This window comes from Danio rerio, chromosome 20, assembly GCF_052040795.2.
Source record: "Danio rerio strain M-AB ecotype USA chromosome 20, GRCz13ab, whole genome shotgun sequence".
Taxonomy (NCBI): domain Eukaryota; kingdom Metazoa; phylum Chordata; class Actinopteri; order Cypriniformes; family Danionidae; genus Danio; species Danio rerio.
The window spans coordinates 50225688-50249092 of NC_141040.1; the positions used below are offsets into that span (position 1 = coordinate 50225688).

General features: G+C 39.4%; 3 protein-coding genes across 3 annotated transcripts; all 3 read right to left on the minus strand.

Moving 5' to 3' along the window:
- Positions 1–559: 559 nt before the first annotated feature.
- On the minus strand, positions 560–1583 carry taar12j (trace amine associated receptor 12j). Its single transcript, NM_001082911.1, is given in 1 exon segment — positions 560–1583. A coding segment is annotated over 1 exon segment (1023 nt). The 5' UTR covers position 1583.
- A 5352-nt stretch (positions 1584–6935) lies between these two features.
- taar12h (trace amine associated receptor 12h) lies at positions 6936–7969 on the minus strand (the record flags this gene model as incomplete). Its single annotated transcript, NM_001082909.1, is given in 1 exon segment — positions 6936–7969. A coding segment is annotated over 1 exon segment (1033 nt), but the record flags the coding sequence as incomplete, so codon positions are not given.
- Positions 7970–15707: 7738 nt separating this feature from the next.
- taar12e (trace amine associated receptor 12e) lies at positions 15708–16723 on the minus strand. The gene is given in 1 exon segment (NM_001083094.1): positions 15708–16723. A coding segment is annotated over 1 exon segment (1014 nt). The 5' UTR covers positions 16722–16723.
- Between the last annotated feature and the right edge of the window lie 6682 nt (positions 16724–23405).

The following is a 23405-nucleotide window of genomic DNA, read 5'->3' on the forward strand; positions in this document are numbered from 1 at the left end:
TTAACAAACATTAACAAATATGAATAAAAACTGTAACAAATGAATTGTCCATTGTTTGTTTGTGTTAATAAATGAACGAGCATTAACAAATATATTCTTATTGTAATGTGTTACTATTTTTATTACCCCAATGGCAGATTACTTAAGTTATCTTAATGAAACCTTTGACTTATCTTATGTAAAAAAAATTGTTTTACTTGCCTAGAAAATCTTCTTGATTTAAAATTTTTAAGATATTTGGACTAGAAACAAGACAAAACTTCTAAGAAATAATTTAATTGCAAGTGTGAAAGTTTTACCTAAAAGTTTTATACAACTTGGAGATCAATTGATGGAATTTAATCACTTTCTGTCTGTTTTTAGACCCAGAATCAATATTCCAGTCTTCATTTTAATAAAACTGATTACAAGTTATCTACATGCTGTTGATAGACATACAGTACATGTCAGACCAAATACTTCTTCTCAACAGAATATGCTCAATAAAAGTCATACTATTATGATTTTAATAGTATTAATGGGTGGACAAACATTAACAGATTCATAAAATCCGATGTGTTCATTCGGGGATCAAGGTGTGAGAGTCGCTGCTGCCACAGATATAAGTGGATATGAGAATCTTAAAGGCCTTCTGAAAGCGAGGATAGAAGAAACCGTAGATCAACGGGTTACAGGTGGAGTTAAAGTATCCGAACCAAACCAAAGCATCAAAAACTTGAACAGGAGTCGAGAAATTGAGGAAAGGATCAACAGCGGTGGCGGTAAAAAAAGGCAGCCAGCAGAGATAGAAAACCCCCATGACAATGGCCAGAGTTTTAGCTGCTTTTCTCTCCCTCTGAGCAGAGCTTTGGCTCTTCAACCCCCCAGTCACTCTTTCTGACATAACCTTTGCGTGTTTTCGTGCAACATGGAAGATTTTCATATACAGAGAGCTCATGATTGTGCAAGGAAGAAAAAATGTGAGAAGAGAACATATAAGACCCCATTGCTTGTTAAAAAACAGAACACAACTTCCCACACAGTAAACCTGCATGATAAAAGTCTCCAAACCAATTCTGTTTACCCCTGAAAAAACAACAGAAAAGCTGTACGCAAATGAAAACAGCCATGTGAAAACAGTAAATATCGTAACAGTGTTGTTTGTGACCCTCATTCTGTATCTGAGAGGGTCACAAATGGCCCAGTACCTGTCCACAGATACTAAACTGAGATGTATTAAAGAGGAGATGCTAAAAGTCATGTCCAAACTTGAATGAACCTTACACACAACATCTCCCAGATACCAGCAGCCTTCAACAGATCGCACCATGCTGTACGGCATGACCAAAGACCCCAGCAGACAATCACTGGCAGCCAGAGAGCGAACGATCAGATGAGTTGGAGACTGAAGCTGTTTGAAGTGAGAGATGGAGATGATGATCAGCAGGTTCCCGAAAACCGTAGTGAGGATCATCAGCACCATGAAAGCATACATGGTCACTGTGAGTGCAGTGAGACGCTGAGTTCTTGGACAGGAGTCCGACAAGAGTGGATAACAGAGAAGCACATTCTCAGAGTGAACATCAGTGTCATTTGAGGTCATTATTATCTGATATGCACGATCAAAACACGATATTTCCTTTGCGAATGCAAAAAATAAACGCACACAGATCTTGCAGAAACTCTGAAAGCAATCAACCACATTCAGATAGAGACCGAAATACAAAAAAATAATCATATATACAGGTCATGCATGTGGAACCACATGCACAAACTCAGCAGCTCAGGTCAAGCTTTATATCAGGTTCCAAAACAGGTAACACCCTTATTCATGAATAAATTTGAATATGCTAAAACTGGAAAAGTAACTGCATTCTCAGAAATAAAGATAAGAGAGCTGTCGCTGGGGCGATACCTTTCCTAAATGGTCCATATTTATACCTCAAAGGTATAATAGTGTACATTTTGGAATTTTTTAGCTACTAATACTGTGTGAACAATTGTGGAACCACTATGGACAATTTAGGTAGCTTTTGGAAAGATACCACCCCAGTGACAGAAATGCCATAATGGTTATAAATATGTCTGGGCAAAGTAATTTTTTTTTGTTAATCGCATTATAAACTATAGTCGATTCAATATTAATCCTCAAAATGTATTTCTTATATTGTTGAATGGCTCTGACTAACATGGATCTTAGAATTATTTATCTTCCCCGCTAGATGTCACACTCTTACTTACCTTACTCAATGTTACCGTGAAGACTTTAACATGGTGAATACAGGTTGTGAACTCTTAACGTTAACAGCACTTTAAACAAAAAGGCAGTGGTATGGATGCATTTCAGATTTCATAAACACGACTGTGTTTAACTCTTCCAATCGGTGACAATCTGGGCCAGTCAGATAACAAATAACGATTTAATTTTCCACAGTGGTGCTGATAATGGAGCTCTCATATATAAACGCATCATTGGTTGACACGGCAGAGGTAAGGATCCAAGTGCAGTTTTAATAAAATTAGTCGTACAAGCAGGCAATGGTCTATACAGGAGCAAATAAGAGCATAGAGGAAATCCAAATAGTAATAAATAAACAGGGGTAAGGTTGGGACAGGCAGCGAAACAGCATACAACAATAAACAAAGCGAAGGTCAAAAGCACGGCAGCTAAAATAAAGAAACTCTAAGAACACTCGCTACAACAAAAAGTCAGCAATGAAGCAGTGTGTGTGTGTGGTGTATAAATAGTCCAAATGATCAGCAATCACACGCTTCAGCTGCGTGCTTTTCATTAACAGTGATCGACAACTGGTGTGTGTGAAACAGCATGTAGGGATTTGTAGTTTGTTAAACATGGATCTTATAAAATATTTGTCTTTCCCGATAGGTGTCACATTCTTACTTACCTTGCTCAATGTTAACGTGAAGACTTTAACATGGTGAATACAGGTTGTGAACTCTTAACGTTAACAGCACTTTAACCAAAAAGGCATTGGTATGGATACATTTCAGATTTCGTAAACACCACTCTGTATGTTTAACTCTTTCAGACGGTGACAATCTGGGCCAGTCAGATAACGGTTTTATTTTCCACAGTGGTGCTGATAATGGAGCTCTCAAATATAATATAAATTTGCATTCGTTGCCACAGCAGAGGCAAGGATCCAAATGGAGTTTTAATAAGATTAGTCATACAGGAGCAAACTAGAGCATAGAGGTAGTCCAAATAGTAAACAATAAACAGACGTAAGGCGACGAAACGGCATACAAGAATAAACAAGGCTAATGTCAAAAGCACGGCAGGCAAAACAGAAACACTTTAAACATTTGCTACAACAAAGAGTCAGCAACCAGTGAACCAGTGTGTGTGTGTGTGTGTGTGTGTGTGTGTGTGTGTGTGTGTGTGGTGTATAAAAAGTCAGCAATTAAAGGCTTCAGTTGTGTGTTTTTATCAGCAGTAATCGGCAACTGGTGAGTGTGAAATGACATGATGGGATTTGTAGTTCGTTCAAAAAGTGACATATATAGTTTACCAGTGATCTACCAGGACTGGATCGCTGGTGATCGTGACCAAAAAGATATATATTAGGCTTCCACTGAGCCACCGATTGACAAATTGGTAGCTAGGTAACAGTGTGACAATGTCATTCACACACCACAATCACAGTTGTCTAAAGCGGCCAATGACACAGAACAGTTTGTAATCATACTGTACCTGGCTCACTTAGTGAAGTTTATGCATAAACAAATTTCGAGAGGATCACTTGCTTATGATTGCTAGCGGCTGGATTCGCATTATCCAATTCACTACGCTCCAATCAGATGACTCCTAAACTACTATAAATACCCTGGGTTTCATTCCACTGCTATCTTTGTTTTGAAGAGTCCCCCCTTCCACCCCTACTCCTCCTTCTTAGATGGGTGACACGGTGGCCCAGTGTGTAGCACTGTTGCCTAACAGCAAGAATGTCTCTGGTTCCAGGCTTTACCAAACCAGCAGACATTTTTGTGTGGAGTTTGCACTTCTCCCAGTGCTCACGTGGGTTTTCCCACCGCCTGAAAACATGCAATTAAGTTAATTGAATAATCTAAATTGGCACCATAGATATGCTTCTAGTACGTAGTTATCTTCAAGAGCAATCACTTACTGTTCATTGGTTACTACAGCAGGGGAGTTCTCGAGATCTACCTGAGCTCAAACTCCCCTCCCGCCTTGCAACGGGAGGGAGCCCTGGGCTCAAGGATCTCATGAGCTCAGGGCTATCTCCTGGGAAAGCATGCCAAACAACCTTTTATAATTAATCATCAGCTAAGTGTGAACTCTTGAAAAAAATATAACTGAAGCCAAACTTGACTGTTCTTATTCTAAAGAAATTTGACCACTCTTTTAAGCTATCCATTTTTACATTATTAGGCTACTGAAGTGGTATTTGACATGAATGTGTGGTTCCTATTTTTTTATTTATTTACCATTTGTAAACTGATGTTTAACCTATTCAGTTTATAAATATCAATGAAATCTGTATTCAAGTAATCGAGAATCAAAAGCTTGTTCCATACCACAGTTACTATACTTTCGTCTGCGTACCCCCCCCCCCCCCTTCTTCACTTTCATCCGTGAACCGCACCACCACTTCCCCGCACTCTTCATTTTCATCTCCAAACACCACACTACCACCTCTCCCCTCCCTAGGTACTGTAAAACCTCGGCAGCAAACCAACCCAGTGCATGCTTAAGGTCCTTGTTCGATGAAGCCAAGGGAACAACGTCGTCTGCGAATAACAGAGATGAAATCCTGTGGGCCCCGCACCGGACCCCCTCCAGACCTCTGTTCCAAATTGCAGAGACCGTCCAAAGAGCATGTGCAGAATAAATTTTTTGAAGAGCGGTGCGGTGTTGTTGCGCACTTACTAAAGAGCGGTGTTGTCGCGTGCGTGCTGATCAGCTGTGTTGTCGCACGCGTACTCAAGAGCGAAGTTGTCGCGCGCCTACTGAAGGGCAAGACCGAGGGTGTGTCGCGTCGCGGGGGCACTTTTGATCATTTTGAAAGGGCACTTTCTATCCAAGACTAAAAAGGGCATGTGCACTGCACAGGTTGAGCCCTATGTGTGCACGTGCCTGGTTCTGTTGGTTGGTTTACGCCCCCAACTGCTGACCACATGTAGCTTGTTAGCCATAGTTCATAGGAACGTAAGAAGCATTAACATATCATCACAGCCAGATTTTTGCTCTTTAGGTTACACAGATTTTGCTCTACATGTAAACGCATCAACCTGCTTAATTGTTTCGAGTTTAATTGACTTCATCAATTGTTATATTTGACGTAGGCCTATACGTCTGCAGAACTCCAGCCAAAGAAATAAGGTGATTTTGTTTCAAAATGGCCTTTTTATGAATGAGCATTGGAAAGCGAAGTTTTTTTTTATAGATATGTAATGAAAATGACGCCAACAATAACAGGAATTTGAAAAATGTGATTTGTTTTTAGTTTTAAAACAAAGTCTGATGCCATGATACGGCATACCAACTAGTCCATGTGAATAATTGTGTGAAATGACTAAAACTCATATTCAGAAACTGTAAATTCATCATTTGCAGCAATCAATCACGTTAGATCTTTCACAAATATCACTCAAATACTGCATACACCACAGTTATGATGCAATGTTTGTGTGTACAACTCTACTCAGTGTACAACAACTCTACTCAGGAGGCTTATTATTATTTCACACTTTTAATGGCTGTGTGACTCTCATAAGGCTCACACTGTTGAATGTCATTCATCCAGGTTTATTATGAAACAGATCCCAAAGTGATTTACTGTCACATCTCACATCAAACACAGACACACACATGACATGCTATGACTAGTATTGAACTTATAAGACTTCGAATTGTATTACATGATAAACATGGATTAGAAATGATACCTTAGATATTAATAACAGTTTCCATATTTTGTGGCTCATAAGTGTTTTCCATTTATTTACAGATTGTGAATTGCGTTAAGGGATGTTGTTCTTTGCTCTGTCGACTTTTGATGTTGACAATTCATCTACGGTTTAACAAAGGGACTTTTATTGACACGTTAGTAGTTTGAAATAACATAATGTATACGAAATAGTATATAAAGAAATAAGTCAGTAAAATAGCAGAAAATGTACAAGCAGTTTATTGCAATGTTTTTGTAGCATAATTTACAACAGCAACCCATACAATATATCACTTCAAACTATTGAAAATGTAATAAAAGCCACTTTTCCTAACTTTAAATGGGTAAAAGCTGTTGGAAGAAAGATCCAGGACCCACAATGCAATTCAAAAGCATAAATATATATGGGGAAAAATAAAAGCATGAATCACAAATAAAGAAATCTGCTAATTTACTGATTTTTTTTTACAGTTACACTCTCAGAAATAAAGGTACAAGAGCTGTCACTGGGGTGGTACCTTTTCAAAAGGGACACATTTGTACTTAAAGGGCTCATAATAATACCTCGAAAGTATATATTAGTACCTAAAAATTTTAAAATGTATGTACTCTTGAGGTATTTATATGGACCTTTTAGCCACAAATTTGTATCTTTTGAGAAGGTACCACCCCAGTGACAGATCTTGTACCTTTATTTCTGAGAGTGTAGTAACAAAAACAGTGACATCAGGTGGAAAAAAAGAAAATACTTGCAGAAATTATTTTAATATCCTGTAAAACACTTATATTTTAAATTGATTCCAGAAAATTATTCGAGGTATCAGTGTTATTCATTAAATTATATAAGTTTAGAGGCCTCTTCAGCGTGTTTGTTATAAAAAATTGCAATACAAATTTGAAAAGGGAAAACATTTTACATATAGATCTTTTACAATAATCATTTTATTATCATTAAACCTGAACATGCAAATTATATGATGTATACTTCATACATGAATCAGCAAAAGTGATGATTTGATATTTATTCAAATGTCAAGGTGTGAGAGTCGCTGCTGCCACAGATGTAAGTGGATATGAGAATCTTGAAGGCCTTCTGAAAGCGAGGATAGAAGAAACCGTAGATCAACGGGTTACAGGTGGAGTTAAAGTATCCGAACCAAACCAAAGCATCAAAAACATCACTAGGAGTCGAGAAGTTGAGGAAAGGATCAACAGCGGTGGCGGTAAAAAAAGGCAGCCAGCAGAGATAGAAAACCCCCATGACAATGGCCAGAGTTTTAGCTGCTTTTCTTTCTCTGTGTGAAGAGGTTTGGATATGACTGCCTGCAGTAGCAGCAGCGGACACTTTCTCAGACATAACTTTTGCATGCCTTTTCACAACATTGAAGATGCTCATGTACAGAGAGCTCATAATAGTTCCTGGGATTAAAAATACAAAAAGTGCACAAATTAATCCCCATTCTTTGTTAAAGAACAGAACACATCCACCAAAACAAGAAATCAGCAAAATGAGTTCCTCCAAACCCACATTGTTTACACCGGTAAACACAACAGAAAAGCTGTACACAAATGAAAACAGCCATGTGAATGTGATAAACCCAGCCACAGTGGTGTTTGTGACCCTCATTTTGTACCTTAAAGGATCAGAAATTGCCCAAAACCTGTCGATAGCTATTAAACTGAGGTGTAATATGGAGGAGATGCTGAAAGTCATGTCTAAACTAGAATGAACTTTACACATAACAGTTCCCAAATACCAGCAGCCTTCAACAGATCGCACCATGCTGTACGGCATGACCAAAGAGCCCAGCAGACAATCACAAGCTGCAAGAGACTGAACGATCAGATGAGTTGGAGACTGAAGCTGTTTGAAGTGAGAGATGGAGATGATGACCAACAGGTTTCCAAAAACTGTGGTGAGGATCATCAACACCATGACAGCATACATCGCCACTTTAAGTGCAGGGAGACGCTGAGTTCTGGGACAGGAGTCTGACAGGAGGGGATAACAGAGAAGCACATTCTCAGAGTAAATATCAGTGTCATTTAAAATCATCACGTCAACCCAAGACAATGCAGGATTAAAACACAATATTCGCTGTGCAAATAAAAAAAGCCACTCAAATATTGAACAAATTCCAACCAGAACTATTTTGTAAATAATGGTTCGGTAAACCCAAATATCCAAAGAAAGATGAATATAAATACAGTACATGCCCACTCAATTTACTTGTTAAATGAACTCAGAGCAACTCAGTCTTGTCCATATATACTCTCAGATTGGAGGTAACCTCCCTACATCTGTCAACGTAACCCATAGTCACAAAACACAGTATGAACTCAGGAGATTAAAATGAGGGGGAAAAAACTACTTCCCTATGCTTTAAGACTGATTGACAAGGTTGCCCGGTGAAGCACCTGAAATAAATGAATAATGAACAAGAACATGATTAATAAATACATACACTCACCGGCCACTTTATTAGGTACACCTTACCCTTTTGCCTTCAGAAATGCCTTAAACCTTCTTGGCGTGGATTTAACAAGGTACTGGAAATATTCCTCAGAGATTCTGGTCTATATTGACATGATAGCATCATGCAGTTGCTGGAGATTTGTCGGCTGCAAATCCATAATGCGAATCTCCCGTTCCACCACATACCAAAGGTGCTCTATTGGATTGAGATCGGTGACTGTGGAGCCCATTTGAGTACAGTGAACTCATTGTCATGTTCAAAAAATCAGTCTGAGATGATTCGAGCTTTATGACTTGGTGCGATATCCTGCTGGGAGTAGCCATCAGAAGATGGGTACACTGTGGTCATAAAGTAATGGACAGCAACAATACTCAGGTAGGCTGCAGCGTTAACACGATGATCCATTGGTACTAATGGGAACAAAGTGTGCCAAGAAAATATCCCCCACACCATTACACCACCACCACAAGCCTGATACGTTGATACAAGGCAGGATGGATCCATGCTTTCATGTTGTTGATGCCAAATTCTGGCCCTACCATCCGAATGTCACAGCAGAAATCAAGACTCATCAGACCAGGCAACGGTTTTCCAATCTTCTATTGTCCAATTTTGGTGAGCCTGTGCAAATTATAGCCCCAGTTTCCTGTTCTTAGCTGACAGGAGCAGCACCCAGGATCGGTTTTCTGCTGCTGTAGCCTATCCGCTTCAAGGTTGGATGTGTTGTGCGTTGAGAAATGCTCTTCTGCTACCTCGGTTGTAACGAGTGGTTGACATCAACAAGGCATTTGCACCCACAGAATATGTTCTTGTTTTCAGACTATTCTCTATAAACCCCACAGATGGTTGTGCGTGAAAATCCCAGTAGATCAGTAGTTTCTAAAATACTCCGACCAGCTTGACTAGCACCAACAACCATGCCACGCTCAAAGTCACTTAAATCACCTCTCTTCTCTATTGTGATGCTCGATTTAAACTGCATCAGAACATCTTGACCATGTCCAGTGGCGTAGCGGACGGGCCCGCAGGGCACGCACCGCGGGGGGGCCCCGCGTGATTAGGGGGCCCCGCGTCGTCGCGATTTTCAATAAACTGTTGGGAACAACTGTGGTCGGAACCAAAGTTCACAGGTCTGTGTTCTCTGAACACCTCTCAAGCGGTGGACTACTTCATTCTGATTGCTTGCCGCCAATGTTGCCAACTTAGCGACTTTGTCACTAAATATAGCGACTTTTCAGACCCCCCTAGCGACAAATCTAGCGACTTTTTTGTGTGTTATTGGGGATTTTTTTAGACTGTCATTTGTCCATACTGTACCTTCCCTACTCTTCTCAACGAGCTGCGTGTGACGCCGCCGGCCCCTCCCCCGCCTCACAGCACTGACAGGCGGCCCAGTCAGTCCTCTACAGTAGCCTCTCCCACCTGCAGCCCGAGAGCAGATCACCCCTCTGCGTACCGACGACAAATGATTTAGCACAGGCAGTGTGAAGGTATTTCCCTTGTACAGTCTAACCGATCTGCTTTTACTTTATTTTAACAATTGGACCGTTTATTCTTTTCTTGTTCATAATCACAGATATTAGTGTCAGTTTCTGAACTTGTCTGAGTTTATTACATATAAGAGATTACTGCACATTCACTACACATCTATAATGACATACTGTATTCAAACAGCAATAAATTTAGTTAAATAAACATGTTTATATAAAGTGTAGTGCAATTATAATTACCCCTTTATTAATTATAGGCTGTTAAACAAACAGAAGCGGTAGAACGTGATGACGTCAGTGATATGCAAAATGACGTATGACGCACCCCCCCCCCCCTTCATCAGGGGGCCCGTCAGCGATCCCTGCAGGGGGGCCTCCGCATTTTGCGCTACGCCACTGACCATGTCTACAAGCATTGAGTTGCTGCCATGCTGCCATTAACGAGCAGTTAGACAGGTGTACCTAATAAAATGTGAGTGTATTTTAATGCTTTATGCAAATGTACAACATGCTCTACAGGTGCTCCTTCTGTATATGGAAGAAAAGCTTTATAGCAGCAAGCAATTAGTTAGAATTTTTGTGAGAATGCAAATTCATTTAAATATATATCTTACAAAGATTTTTATCCGGGTATATTTTAAGTTATTTTCCGTCCTTCTTTAAGGGCAAAAAGAAGTTTGAAAACACTGCGACACCACTGCACTGCAGTTGGTGGGGTTGTAAATACCCCTAAACACAACAATAATGGAAGAGATGTGTTAATGTCTGGCAAACAGACATCTCTAAAAGAATTATTACATCTTTACATTGTGCTCTATTTGCTGCGGAAAAACACCATATGGTACCAAATGTATACAAGGCACAAGTTTCTGCAGATTTTGTGAGAATCAGACGTTTAGAAACAAAACTAAAGACACTAACCCAGGCTCATTCTAAAAATCTAGTCTCGTGGACGATTCTGGAGACTGTGAATTATGTAGCTGGAGGTACGTATGGCTGCATTTAATTTTTTAGGCTAAGGATGCGCGGTGGTATGACGCCGTTCTTTTTCGTGCTTACTGGCTGACCACGTACCTCCATGTGGAGGGCTTTTCTGCCACAACAAGTTTATCCAGTTAGCTCGTCGTGTACGCCGGTACGTCTTTCTTCAGAAAAAAAAATAAGTTGTAGAAAATACTATGGGGTAATAATTTTGCCTGTATATTTGACAAAAGCTGATGTGAAATTTACATTTAGGCTATAATCTAGGCATTTATATAAATGTACAATGCAAAAGATATACATCGAGGAAAAAATTACAGGTAATGGAAATAATGCCAACAATAATGTGAATATTGCTGTTTAAAATGCTGTATATGTTTAGTTTTCAAATAAAGCCTGATGTAATTGTCATGGCATACTAACTAAATATACAGTGCACACGAAACATTATATGCGTCATTTTCTTCTTCCGACTTTAAAACCCAACTAAAACTCATATTAAAATAGGAAACTGTCAATCAATAAATTGCAGCAATCAATAACAACATTAGATTTTTTACAAATATCCCTCGTATACTACACACACACCTTAGTTATGATGTAATGTTTATGTTTAGAGTACAACTGTACGCAGGAGATTTATTATCTTTTCACGCCTTTAATGCCTGTGTAACTCTCAAAGGTGGCCGGCTCGCACTATTGATGTCATTCAGTTTTATTATGAAATAAGTCCCAGAGGGTTTTACTGTCACATCTCACATCAAATCAGTTTATTTTTCTCAGACATAGACAAATGCATGATATTGTATTGGATCTATAATTTTACGACAGGGATTTGATATGATAACTTGGTCCCACTTTATATTAAGTGTCCTTAACTAATATGTACTTACACTAAAATTAATAATTTATTACAATGTACTTGTTGTGTAAATACATGTTTTTACATTGTACTTGATTAAATATCTGCATGTACGTTTATGATTAATTTCTGTAATTATATTTTAATTACACTGTACACCTTATCCCACCCTTAAACCTACCCATACCACTAAACCTGACACTGACCCTACCTGTATCCCACCCAAAGAGCACCTAAAGTGTTTTGCAATACATTATGAACACAGTAAGTACATTGTATTTATTTTTTGGATGCAAGTACAAAGATATATCATAGATATATACACCAGATGTTGCCTCTGCTATTGTTGTCTGTTGAAAGGAATGCATCAAAAGAGACGCCATTTTGGTACAGGTAGTACTCCTTTGAGATGAATGTGGGACCAAGGTGCAGTGGCGGACTGGCTATCTGGAGCCATATATATTTATGATATACAGTTAAATCCATAAATATATGGTCATCGACACAATTCTAACATTTTTGGCTCTATACACTAACACAATCGATTTGAATTATAACAAAGAAAAGCGAGATGTGCTTTAACTGCAGACTGTCAGCTTTAATTTGAGGGTATTTACATCCTAATCAAGGTAAGAGCTGTAGAAATAAAGCTGCGGTCACATTAGAGTTTGAGCATGCGATATTCTGTCGTGCGGCGCTGCGAGAAGGGGATGGATTAAACAAGCTTATTAGACATTTTAAAAAGCGAGCGATTGATTCAAGTTTTAAATTTCTGTCCAGAGAGGTCATGTTTTGATCCTCGATTGGTCTCACGCAGTCAAGTGATGCGATTTGGCAGATCAGAGTTTACCAAGCTTGAACTACACTGCAGCAAAACCTGACGCATGACCCTGCGTTTCCGGTCTGATGCATTCACGTACGTATGAATGGAAGTCTATGGGAGGAAAAGCCTAGTGTGACCGCAGCTTCACACCAGTTTCAATATGTGCCTCCAACTTGTTAAGGGTCCAAAAGTAGTTAGACAGAATAATGATCATAAATCAAACTTTCACTTTTTAGTTTCAAATTCTTTGCAGTCAATTACAGCCTGAAGTCTGGAACGCATAGACATCAACAGACGCCGGGTTTCATTCCTGGTGGTGCTCTGCCAGGCCTTTACAGCAACTGTCTTCAGTTCCTGCTTGTTTTTGGAGCATTTCCCTTGATATGCATGCTCAATCAGGTTCGGATCAAGTGATTGACTTGGCCATTGGATAACATTTCACTTCTTTCCTTTTACTCTTTGGTTGCTTTTGCAGTGTGCTTTGGGTCATTCTCCATCTGCACTGTGAAGCACTGTCCAATAAGTTCTGAAGAATTTGGCCTAATATGAGCAGATACTGCAACCCGGGCTCATTGTGAAAACGTAGCCCCGCGGACGTTTCTGCAGACCGCGATTTACGTCCCGGGAGGTACGTATTTGAGCGGTTTTTTGTTTCCGCGGATCCGTGAGAGGCCGCTGTGCGCGCTTTTTCGCGTCTCAGGCGCCTCTCAGGAGCACGCGGCGTTCGTGCCCGCGCCGTTCTCGCGCGAAAAGCCGCCGGATCGAAAAAAAAAAAAGCAAAAGCACTCGTCTTCGATTTCGACCGCGTTTTCGGATCCCGCCGCGTTCTCGCCCTTATTTTTCGGATTCCGTTTTTCGTCTTACCTGATTTCCGGAACCTGCTGTTCCCCGGACTCGATCCCGGTCGTCGTCCACCGCGGCCGGCTCCGGCTCCTTCTCCGGGGCCTCCGCTCCGCCGACGCAACGCTGTGAGCTAAGCGGATTGCATCGGGAAAGCCCTCCACTCTGAGGCGAGCCGTCGGCCGGCGAGCGCGAAGAGGAGGGGCGGAGCGGCGCCACACCGCCCCGCAGCGTTCACTCGCAAAAAAACAAACGCAGCCTTTACGTACCTCCGGCCACGTAAATCGCGGTCTCCAGAAACGTCCGCGGGGCTACGTTTCCAGAATGAGCTTGGGTTGAGATATTGCCTGAAACAGTTCAGAATTCATCCTGCTGCTTTTGTCAGCAGATACATCATCAATAAATACAAGAGGAACAGTTCCACTAACAGCCATGCATGCCCACATCATGCCACTACTATCACCAAGCTTCACTGCTTAGGATCATGAGCAGTTCATTTCTTTCTCAATACTCTTCAAACCCCATCACTCTGGTACAGGTTGATCTTGGTCTCATCTGTCAATACCATGTTGTTCCAGCACTGTGAGGGCTTTTTTAGAACTCTAATCTGGCCTTCCTATTTTTGAGGCTCACCATAGGTTTAAATGTTGTGGTGAACCCTCTGTATTCACTCTGGTGGTGTATTCTCTTGATTGTTGACTCTGACACACGCACACACACTTACCTCCTGTAGAGTAATCTTGATCTGGCCAACTGTTGTGAGGAGTGTTTTCTTCAAGGAAAGAGTTCTTTGGTCATCCACCACAGTTGTTTCCATGGTCTTTTGGGTCTTTAGGTGCTGCTGAGCTCTCTGGTGTGCTATTTCTTTTTAAGAATGTTCCAAACTGTTGTTTTGGCCACGCCTAATGTTTTAGCCATCTCTCTGATTTGTTTTGGTTTTTTAGCCTAATGATGGCTTGCTTGATTGATAGTGACAGCTCTTTGGACCTCATCTTGAGAGTCGACCGTAACAGATTCCAAATGCAAATCCTGCACACCTGAAATGAACTCTGGACCTTTTATCTGCTCATTGTAATTGGGATAATGAGGGAATGACACACACCTGGTCATGCACCAGCTTAGAAGACAATCGTTAATTACTTTTGGTCCCTTAACAAGTGGGAGGCACATATGCAAACCATTGTAACTCCTACAGCGTTAACCTGACTTATATGTGAATACTCTTAAATTAAAGCTGACCGACGGCAGTTAAAGCACATCTTGCTCGTTTTATTTCAAATCCATTGTGTTGGTGGTATAAAGCCAAAAATGTTAGAATTGTGTCGATGCACAAATATTTATACACACATACACATACATATGTATATAATAAATTTGCATGCACACAAACACATTGTTGGCACATTGTCAGCTCTTTGCCGGCAATGCCCATGCGACCGACTCACTTATCCATCAGTGTAGAAAAGTGATCATGTCAAATTTTGATTTTCAGAATTAAAAAAAAAAAAAGCTGCATACTGACTTCAGGGAAAACTCCCAAACCCACATATACATATATAAATATACATATACATTAAAGAAAGAATTATTAGCCCCCTTTGAATTTTTTCAAATCTCTTTAATCTTTTTTTAAATATATCCCAAATGATGTTTAACAGAGCAAGGAAATTTTCACAGTATGTCTGATAATATTTATTCTTCTGAAGAAAGTCTTATTTGTTTTATTTCGGCTAGAATAAAAGCATTTAAAAAAAAAAAAACCTTTTAAGGACAAAATTATTAGCCCCTTTAAGCTATCTTTTTTTCGATCGTCTACAAAACAAGCCATCATTAAACAATTTGCCCAATTACACTAACCTGCCTAGTTAACCGAATTAAGTTAACCTAGTTAAGCCTTTAAATGTCACTTCAAGCTGTATAGAAGTGTCTTGAAAATTATCTAGTAAAATATTATTTACTTCCATCATGGCAAAGATAAAATAAATCAGTTATTTGAAGTTATTAAAACTATTATGTTTAGAAATGTGTTGAAAAACCTTCTTTGTTAAGCCAAAATTGGGGAAAAAAAAATAAACGGGGGTAATAATTCTGACTTCAACTGTATACATACATAAACAATTCATTCTCATCTTAAAAATTACTCATTTTACTTGGTTGAAAACATAATTGTTTTCATTATTTTGATTTTATTTTAATATTTAGGATAAGTGTCATGTTGTTTTAATGGTTTCATGAGAATAACCCAATTGCTGAAAGTTTTAAATGGTTTCAGCATATACCAAATAAAATTATTAGATAAAATAAATTGTGTGCATGTTATACTCATGCAAATGTGTCTAAATTCCTGACCCCACAGATATAAGTGAATATGAGAATCTTGAAGGCTTTCTGAAAACAAGGGTAGAAAAATCCATAAATCAAAGGGTTACAAGTGGAGTTTAAATATGCAAACCAAATCACAGCATCAAATATATCAGCTGGTGTAAAAAAATTGAAAAAAGGATCGAGAGCGTTAACAGTAAAAAAAGGCAGCCAGCAGAACAAGAAGACCCCCATGACAATGGCCAGAATTTTAGCTGCTTTTCTCTCTCTCTGAGCAGAGCTTTGGCTCTTCAACCCTCCAGTCACTCTTTCTGACATAACCTTTGCATGTTTTCGTGCAACATGGAAGATTTTCATATACAGAGAGCTCATGATGGCCCCAGGAAGAAAAAAGACAAGAATTGGACATATAAGACCCCATTGTTTGTTAAAAAACAGAACACAACTTCCCACACAGTAAACCTGCATGATAAAAGTCTCCAAACCAACTGTGTTTACACCTGAAAAAACAACATAAAAGCTGTACACAAATGAAAACAGCCATATGAAGACAATAAATACAGTCACAGTGGTGTTTGTGACCCTTAATCTGTATCTTAGAGGGTCACAAATGGCCCAGTACCTGTCCACAGATATTAAACCAAGATGCAGTAAAGATGAGATACAGAAAGTCATGTCCAAACTAGAATGAACTTTACACACAACATCTCCCAGATACCAGCAGCCTTCAACAGATCGCACCATGCTGTACGGCATGACCAAAGAGCCCAGCAAACAATCACAGGCAGCCAGAGAGCGAACGATCAGATGAGTTGGAGACTGCAGATGTTTGAAGTGAGAGATGGAGATGATGATCAGCAGGTTCCCAAACACTGTAGTGAGGATCATCAACAACAGGAAAACATACAATCCCACTTGAACTACAGCAAGACGATGCAGTTTCGGACAGGAGTTTGACAAGAGTGGATAGCAGAGAAGGATGTTTTCAGTTTGAGTCTCATTTAAAGACATCATACTTGCTTCAAAGGCTGAAATGATTTAAAGATCATTATCCAATGAAAGAAGAGCATACAGATGCTCAGCACATGCACAAAGCAGCTCAGATTTCTCCATTTATACTTTCTAGTCTGATTTAAACCTCCCAACAGTTGTCGGTGTTACCCATAGTTACAAACAATATGAACTCAGGAGATTTACATGTTCACTTCACTGAATTGGAGACTTAGATTAATACTAAGGTACACAAAGTTAAATGGCTCATTTAATTTTACTCTTACATTTCCTCACCACTAAATGGAGCAAAAGCTCACCTCTGATCTTTTCTAAAATTGTTTTACTCTGTACACACACATTCAAAGATTTGTCTGACCCTTGACTTTTAGTTGTAAGATGCTATAATGGGATGACTTAAACTTGTTTAGTACTACCAAAGCATTTGGTATTAGCTGCGCACACACATAATAAAATAAACATCAAAGCAATTATAATAATACAATCTAGGTCTGTCATTGCCAACCCAATAATCACTCTACAAGTAAACCCCAAAATTAACAGAATGAGGCAAGACATGCATAGTGATGTATTTAAATTTATTTTTCTTGATCTAATTGCTGCTTTCAAATGCCAATACAGCTCTTCATAAGACATCCTTTTTTCAATTCAATTCATCTTTATTTCTACAGAGCTTTTATAATGTAGATAGTGTCAAAGCAGCTTAACATATATGTAAAGTTTTACAAACTAATTTCAAGAGGAGAAACCAGATATGATTGACTGCAGCTGGTCCCCATCGCTAATCATTAGCTAGCCGATCGGATTATACCAAATTTAACATAAATATCCAACTTAAATACCTACATGCATCTTCGTTTTGGAAGATCACCCCCCCACCCCACGCCCATTACATACCTTCTCCCTCCTCCTCAAATGACCCTTCACTAAGCCCTGCCCTCTTTAGTTACTGTTGTCATGCTTGGCGTGTCTATTACAATATTTATAAGGCGGTGTCAGACATTGCCAGAGATATAATTAGTCATTTTTGGCGAACAGGTGAGATACCTGAGAAAGCTACTGTAGACAAAAAAAGGACTGCAGGATGCATTACAGGGGTATATTCACAACAACCGATTAGAAAACAATTTAATCAAAATTGAAGCCAGGTTAGCGTAGCTGCCTCATACGCTGACCATTCAACAGCTTAGTTCATGCACAACAGGAGAGGTGAAATTTAAAATAATATAATAATAACAAATTAAACCGTAATTTCTCCTTTTTTTTGCCAAAAAGCCTGATAGATTAATTGTTGTGCAATGAAATACAGCGTTACTAACCAACGAGGAAACACATGGACAATGCTTCTACATAATTAATTCATAGAAAGAACAGCCAGAAAGGGTAAAATTGATGGATTTGTGTGGAATATTAGCATCATTGACTTATCTATAATTGTCAGTATGTTTATGTGCACTTTGTACATGTATTGTTCTAATTTGCAGTTAAGTGGAAGAAATAAATTAATTGAAACGCAAATCAAAGTTACCATAGAACAAAAAAATTTTCCCTACCAGCAAATATTAATCCGACACCAAATTTAAAAGCAGACACTAACCTGCTATAACATCATCACCAATGACTAAATCTCCAAAAGACTGACAAAAACATCAGTAAATTGTAGCTCTGACATGGACATGAGGGTTATAAATGACTGAAAAACAGCTGCGGGTGAAGTATATTGATTGTAAGGGCTCCGTTTGTGATATTCTTAGCTTGAAACAGATGGAAATATGACTGTATTGTGCTCGGTCTTAAAGCTATTGCGAGGGCTTAAACGGAGCAGTGCTCATAATATCGAGCGAAAAAAAGAAAAAGACAGCTGGGAAACATAACCTGCACGGTATTTTTGTAGAAAACACAGTTTAGATCTTTTTAGGGTAAGAGGTGTGTGTTTTTGCCGTCTATTGCTGAATGTGTCAGAAATATTAAAAACAAAACCAACTTAACACCGCTTCTTTAGTGCCTCATTGCTTGATCCATGCTGGCATTTCTCCTGTTGGGTTTTTGGTTTTGGAAAGGGAAAAAATTCCACCACCATGTGCAAACGTTTAGGATAGCGGGTCTCAGATTTGCACAATCCAAATGCACAACGATTTGGCTTGTTTCCCTCGCTCAAAAGCTTGACAGACCTCCTGCGCATACTGTAGCTACGGTTGCTAAGCCACGGTTGGTGTGTAGCGGCTTTTGGGTGTGGCTTTAGCAAAGGGTCAATTGTAGGATCGGGCGACACGGTGGCTCAGTGGCTAGCACTGCTGCCTCACAGCAAGAAGGTCCCTGGATAAAGTATTAGCTGAGCCAATCGGTACTTTCTGAACGGAGTTTACATGTTCTCCCCATGTTTGCATGTGTTTCCCCTGGATACTCCGGTTTCCTCCCACAGTCTAAAGACATGTGACACACGTGAATTAAATAATAGTAACAGTCACAAGCACTTAATGCGTGCACACTGGTGCGGTTGGAGGCCTATTTCCATAGGGCCATCTTATTAATCAAGGTATAGGCTAAACGAATCAGGGGAGCTCTCGAGAACTACCTGATCTCGCATCCCTCCTAACGCTCATTGACTAGGGGAGAGGCTCATCCATCTCTGAGGTCAGGGTTCCTTCACGGGACAGCATGCCAAAACTGCTAACATAGTCAAGCAATATCTAAGTGTGAACTTTTGAAGGTCTAGTTTGTTCAATTGAAACTGTGTCCCTCCAGTTTTCTTAAACTTCAGTTTGGTTCAGTGTGGTTTCATTTTCACTGCTGAAAGTCCAAACACTGAAGAGCAAATCTATGGATGCGCAGCTCCACAAGTCTCAAACCCGGCAAGCCAGTGGTGACAGTGGCGAGGAACAAAACTTCACCAATTGATGAAAGTGAAGGACAAAACCTAGAGAGGAACCAGGCTCAGTTGGGAACAACGATCTCCTAAGGCCAGACTTCTTGTGTAGAGCTGCAGTCTATATATATCAAATGAAATATATCTTTTTTTGCAGGGTTTGAAATGTGTCTCACTCATAGAGGTCATGTTGCTCGCGTAGCCTTAAACACTACAAAGGTGGTTGCTGTGAGAGAAGAACAGCTTTATAAACATCTGGCAAACTGCATTTCCTAGCCTGTCACATGAGAAGCACCACTGCAGTGCGCCAGATCTTTACATTATTTTCTATTTGATTTGCCGAGTACAGACACAAAATGTGTTTAGAACTTTAGATCACTATGTGATATGGTGGTGCATCTTGTGTGATGTGTGACCCCCTCTGAGTCCTTAAAATATCTCTGCGAGTGATTGTACAGGTGCGGATACATTTATACTACCTCTGCTACTTGACCCTTCAGTCTATTCATGTTGATAAGATGGCCTTGTTGCTTTGTATTCTGATCTTTTTGGATATGAGATATGAATCAATAAAAAGTTAAAGAAGGCGGAGTTTTAAAACAGATCCACTGATTGCATAATCATGACAGACCAATGAACTCCCACAAAAGTTTGATTTGATGAGCCTTTTTAAACTGGTGAAACAAACTCAAAACATAGTTAGTTTTGACTGGATTTTGTTCAAAATTTTTATTAAATTTCTTTTTAGTTCTTTGTTTAATTTAGCTTGAAATACACTGGTGCTTTACCCAGGTAACAGGGCTTGACAAACCACCTACACACACTCTTTTCCTCTCCATATGCACCATGCAAATTTTTTAAAGCACCCCATACTTCTTGAAAACATTGTGCCTTTCAGCAGACAGATGAGTGGGCTTGAAAAGCCAACTTCCTAAAAGCTCAGTGGAAATATGCCACCAAATATGTGAGAAATTTATTGAAATGTTTAAAATCAATATTCCTCGAAGAAAGATAGGAAGTCATTTAAATATTTGTTATGAATAAAATAATTAAATGGGCACATATTTTAGCCCCTTTTCAAGATTTAAGATGTGTGAACTCCCCCTTTCACCCCTACTCGTCCCATTCTCTGATAGGGCGGCACGGTGGCCCAGTGGTTAGCACTGTTGCCTCACATCAAGAACGCCATTGGTTTAGCCTCACTCCAAGCAGCTCGGCATTTGTGCGGAGTTTGCATGTTCTCCCGAGTTTGTGTGGTTTTCTCAGAATTTCCCGGTTTCCTCCCACCGTCCAAAGACATACACCATAAGTAAATTGACTACTTCAAAATAGCATCTTATAGGGATGTAACGGTATCAGAATTTCACGGTACGGTAATACCTCGGTATGAATGTCACGGTACGGTATTTATTGAATCATTTACAGGAAAAAACAAAACTTATGAAAATACTCCAAAAAAGAGCCAAAAGTGTCAATGACATACAAATTAGCCATCTATCTGTAAGCTTTGAAACAGGAACTTCAATTTTATTAACAAAAAAAATATTAAACCATGTAAAAAAAAATTTAAGTTTTTAATTTAGTATTGTTGAAAACTCATCACATTCAACATTTAATCACTCACTCACTTAGATAGAGATGGGTTTAAAGGAAAATTATCATATAAATATAATCTGGTAAAAGCTGGTATCTCTGGGCATTTACAATGTCCCCTGCAACAGAAAAAAAACCTCTCATTTGGTACTGAGGTTTCTGGGACAAGAGAGATATGACTTATATGACTTATTTCTCGAGCGCCGAAAACGGAGCTTTTTGAAAACGCTGGAGAGGCCGTTTTCATTCTGAAACCTGCTGCTCCGTCTCAGTGTGGATGGGGAAAGACGGAGACATCAGAAAACGGAGGCGGGGCTGCAAACGTTCGCCTCTCTGATTGGGGCTTTTCCTCAATATTAAGTAGCCCACACACAGTTCAGTCTCGCATCCTCTTCTTGTAAGTTAAGACTTCGCAAGTTTGATCAAGGCTGCAGTCTCCCCCTTCTCAGTTTGATATGGAAAACATACCGAGGACACGCGTAAATCTTCAAAGGGAACAGTGTACTTTATAACTTCATTCACAACACCTTGGCTACGTTGTTTCACTTTCTCAACAATAAAATGTAAACATGATTTAAGGAACTGCCTATTTCCTTTTTAATATTAGAAAACTTACAGACAGCAGAAATGTTGAGGCGTCGTGCTGCATATATGAGCGTCATCTTCACTGTGTGGATATTTATAACAAAACGGAGCCTATAACAACTGCCTCCTTTCAATTTCAGTGAAAATACGAAACGCACCCTCACTTTTGTTGAATATCAGTTTTAATAATCGACAATTATAAGTATCACATACAATAAGTTTATACATTGTAGGAAATAAAGGCAAGCGATCAGTCAATGTACCTGGATTAATCATTAACTTATCTTTGCGCTTAACCAAAACATGTTACCCGTGAACAAGTAACTTAATAGATTCCAATGACCAAAGTCAGGGAATTGGCCTATGTCGTTAGATAAAGACAACAACATGAATGAAATATCACGTTTAGCAAATATAGTGTGATTAGATCCAGCGGAAGATGCTTGATGAGCAGTCCGACAAGCAGAGCTCTCATCTGGGTAGAAATGCTGGAGCGCTTGCCCGAGAGTGTCTGTGGTCACGTGATGTGCGTTTTCAGCGTTTTGGTGTGGACGGAGAGCTGTTAAGAAACGCTGGGTAAAACGCGAGTGTGGACGCGGATCATTTTCATTCTACAACGCCGTTTTAAAACTAAAACGCACTCTTGTAAAAGGGGCCTTAGAGTTTTACAGCTCTTTTTGATCCCCGCTTCTAGCAGCACACTCCATTTCCGCATTACTGGATCTGTAGCGACAACAGACCGCAAGGGATGATGGGGATTGTAGTTTTCGCTACCTCCCGTTCGCTTCATTCGCCTGAGCAAATTTTCTCAGAAGACCTATAGTTTTACCGAGTCATGCGACTTCGGTAATATCGAAAAAAATTAATATTGCGGTATGACGGTATTTACAATACCGTTACATCCCTAGCATCTTAAGACAAATCTTAGCCAGATATATCTCAGCACGTTCACAAACAGGGGAGTCCTTGAGGCCTACCCGAGCTCACACTCCCCTTTCGCCTTGCAAACGGGAGGGAGCCCCTGGCTCGAGGATCTTATGAGCTTAGGGTTCTCTCCCAGGACAGCATGCCAAACAAGCTTTATAATCGATGATCAGCTAAGTGTGAACTCTTAAAATGCTTACTGGGTCACTTCTAGCCTATATAATGTTAAATATAATGCAAGAGGGAATCTGATAATGACAAATGTCTGATCTTACCAGTAAAAAAAGGTCTAATATTGTTGTCAATGACAAATGACATTCTGTCTCAAACTAAATAATTAATTTTGTTTAATTATTTAGTTTCAATCATTTGTCTCAAACATAATAATTAAACTTCAGAATTGTAAATGGTTGTATTACTATGTAATCACTTTGTCAGTTGAAACCAAGACAAATTTAAATCTGTTCAAGTCCACCGTTCCATGTCTAAACCAACAGCAGACCTTTACATATAGGCCTAAAATTATTATTTTTGTTTTACCAAATGTTTGAGAATAACAATAATAATAGCCTACTTATATATCGTGAGAACACCGTGATCTTGATTTTAAGCAAACAAAAAAATAAAAAAAGTGATTCTCTTTTTAGCCAGAATTGTGCAGCCCTAATTTATACAGAAAATAAAACAAAACAACATTTGTGATTTAGATGGTCTTCAAA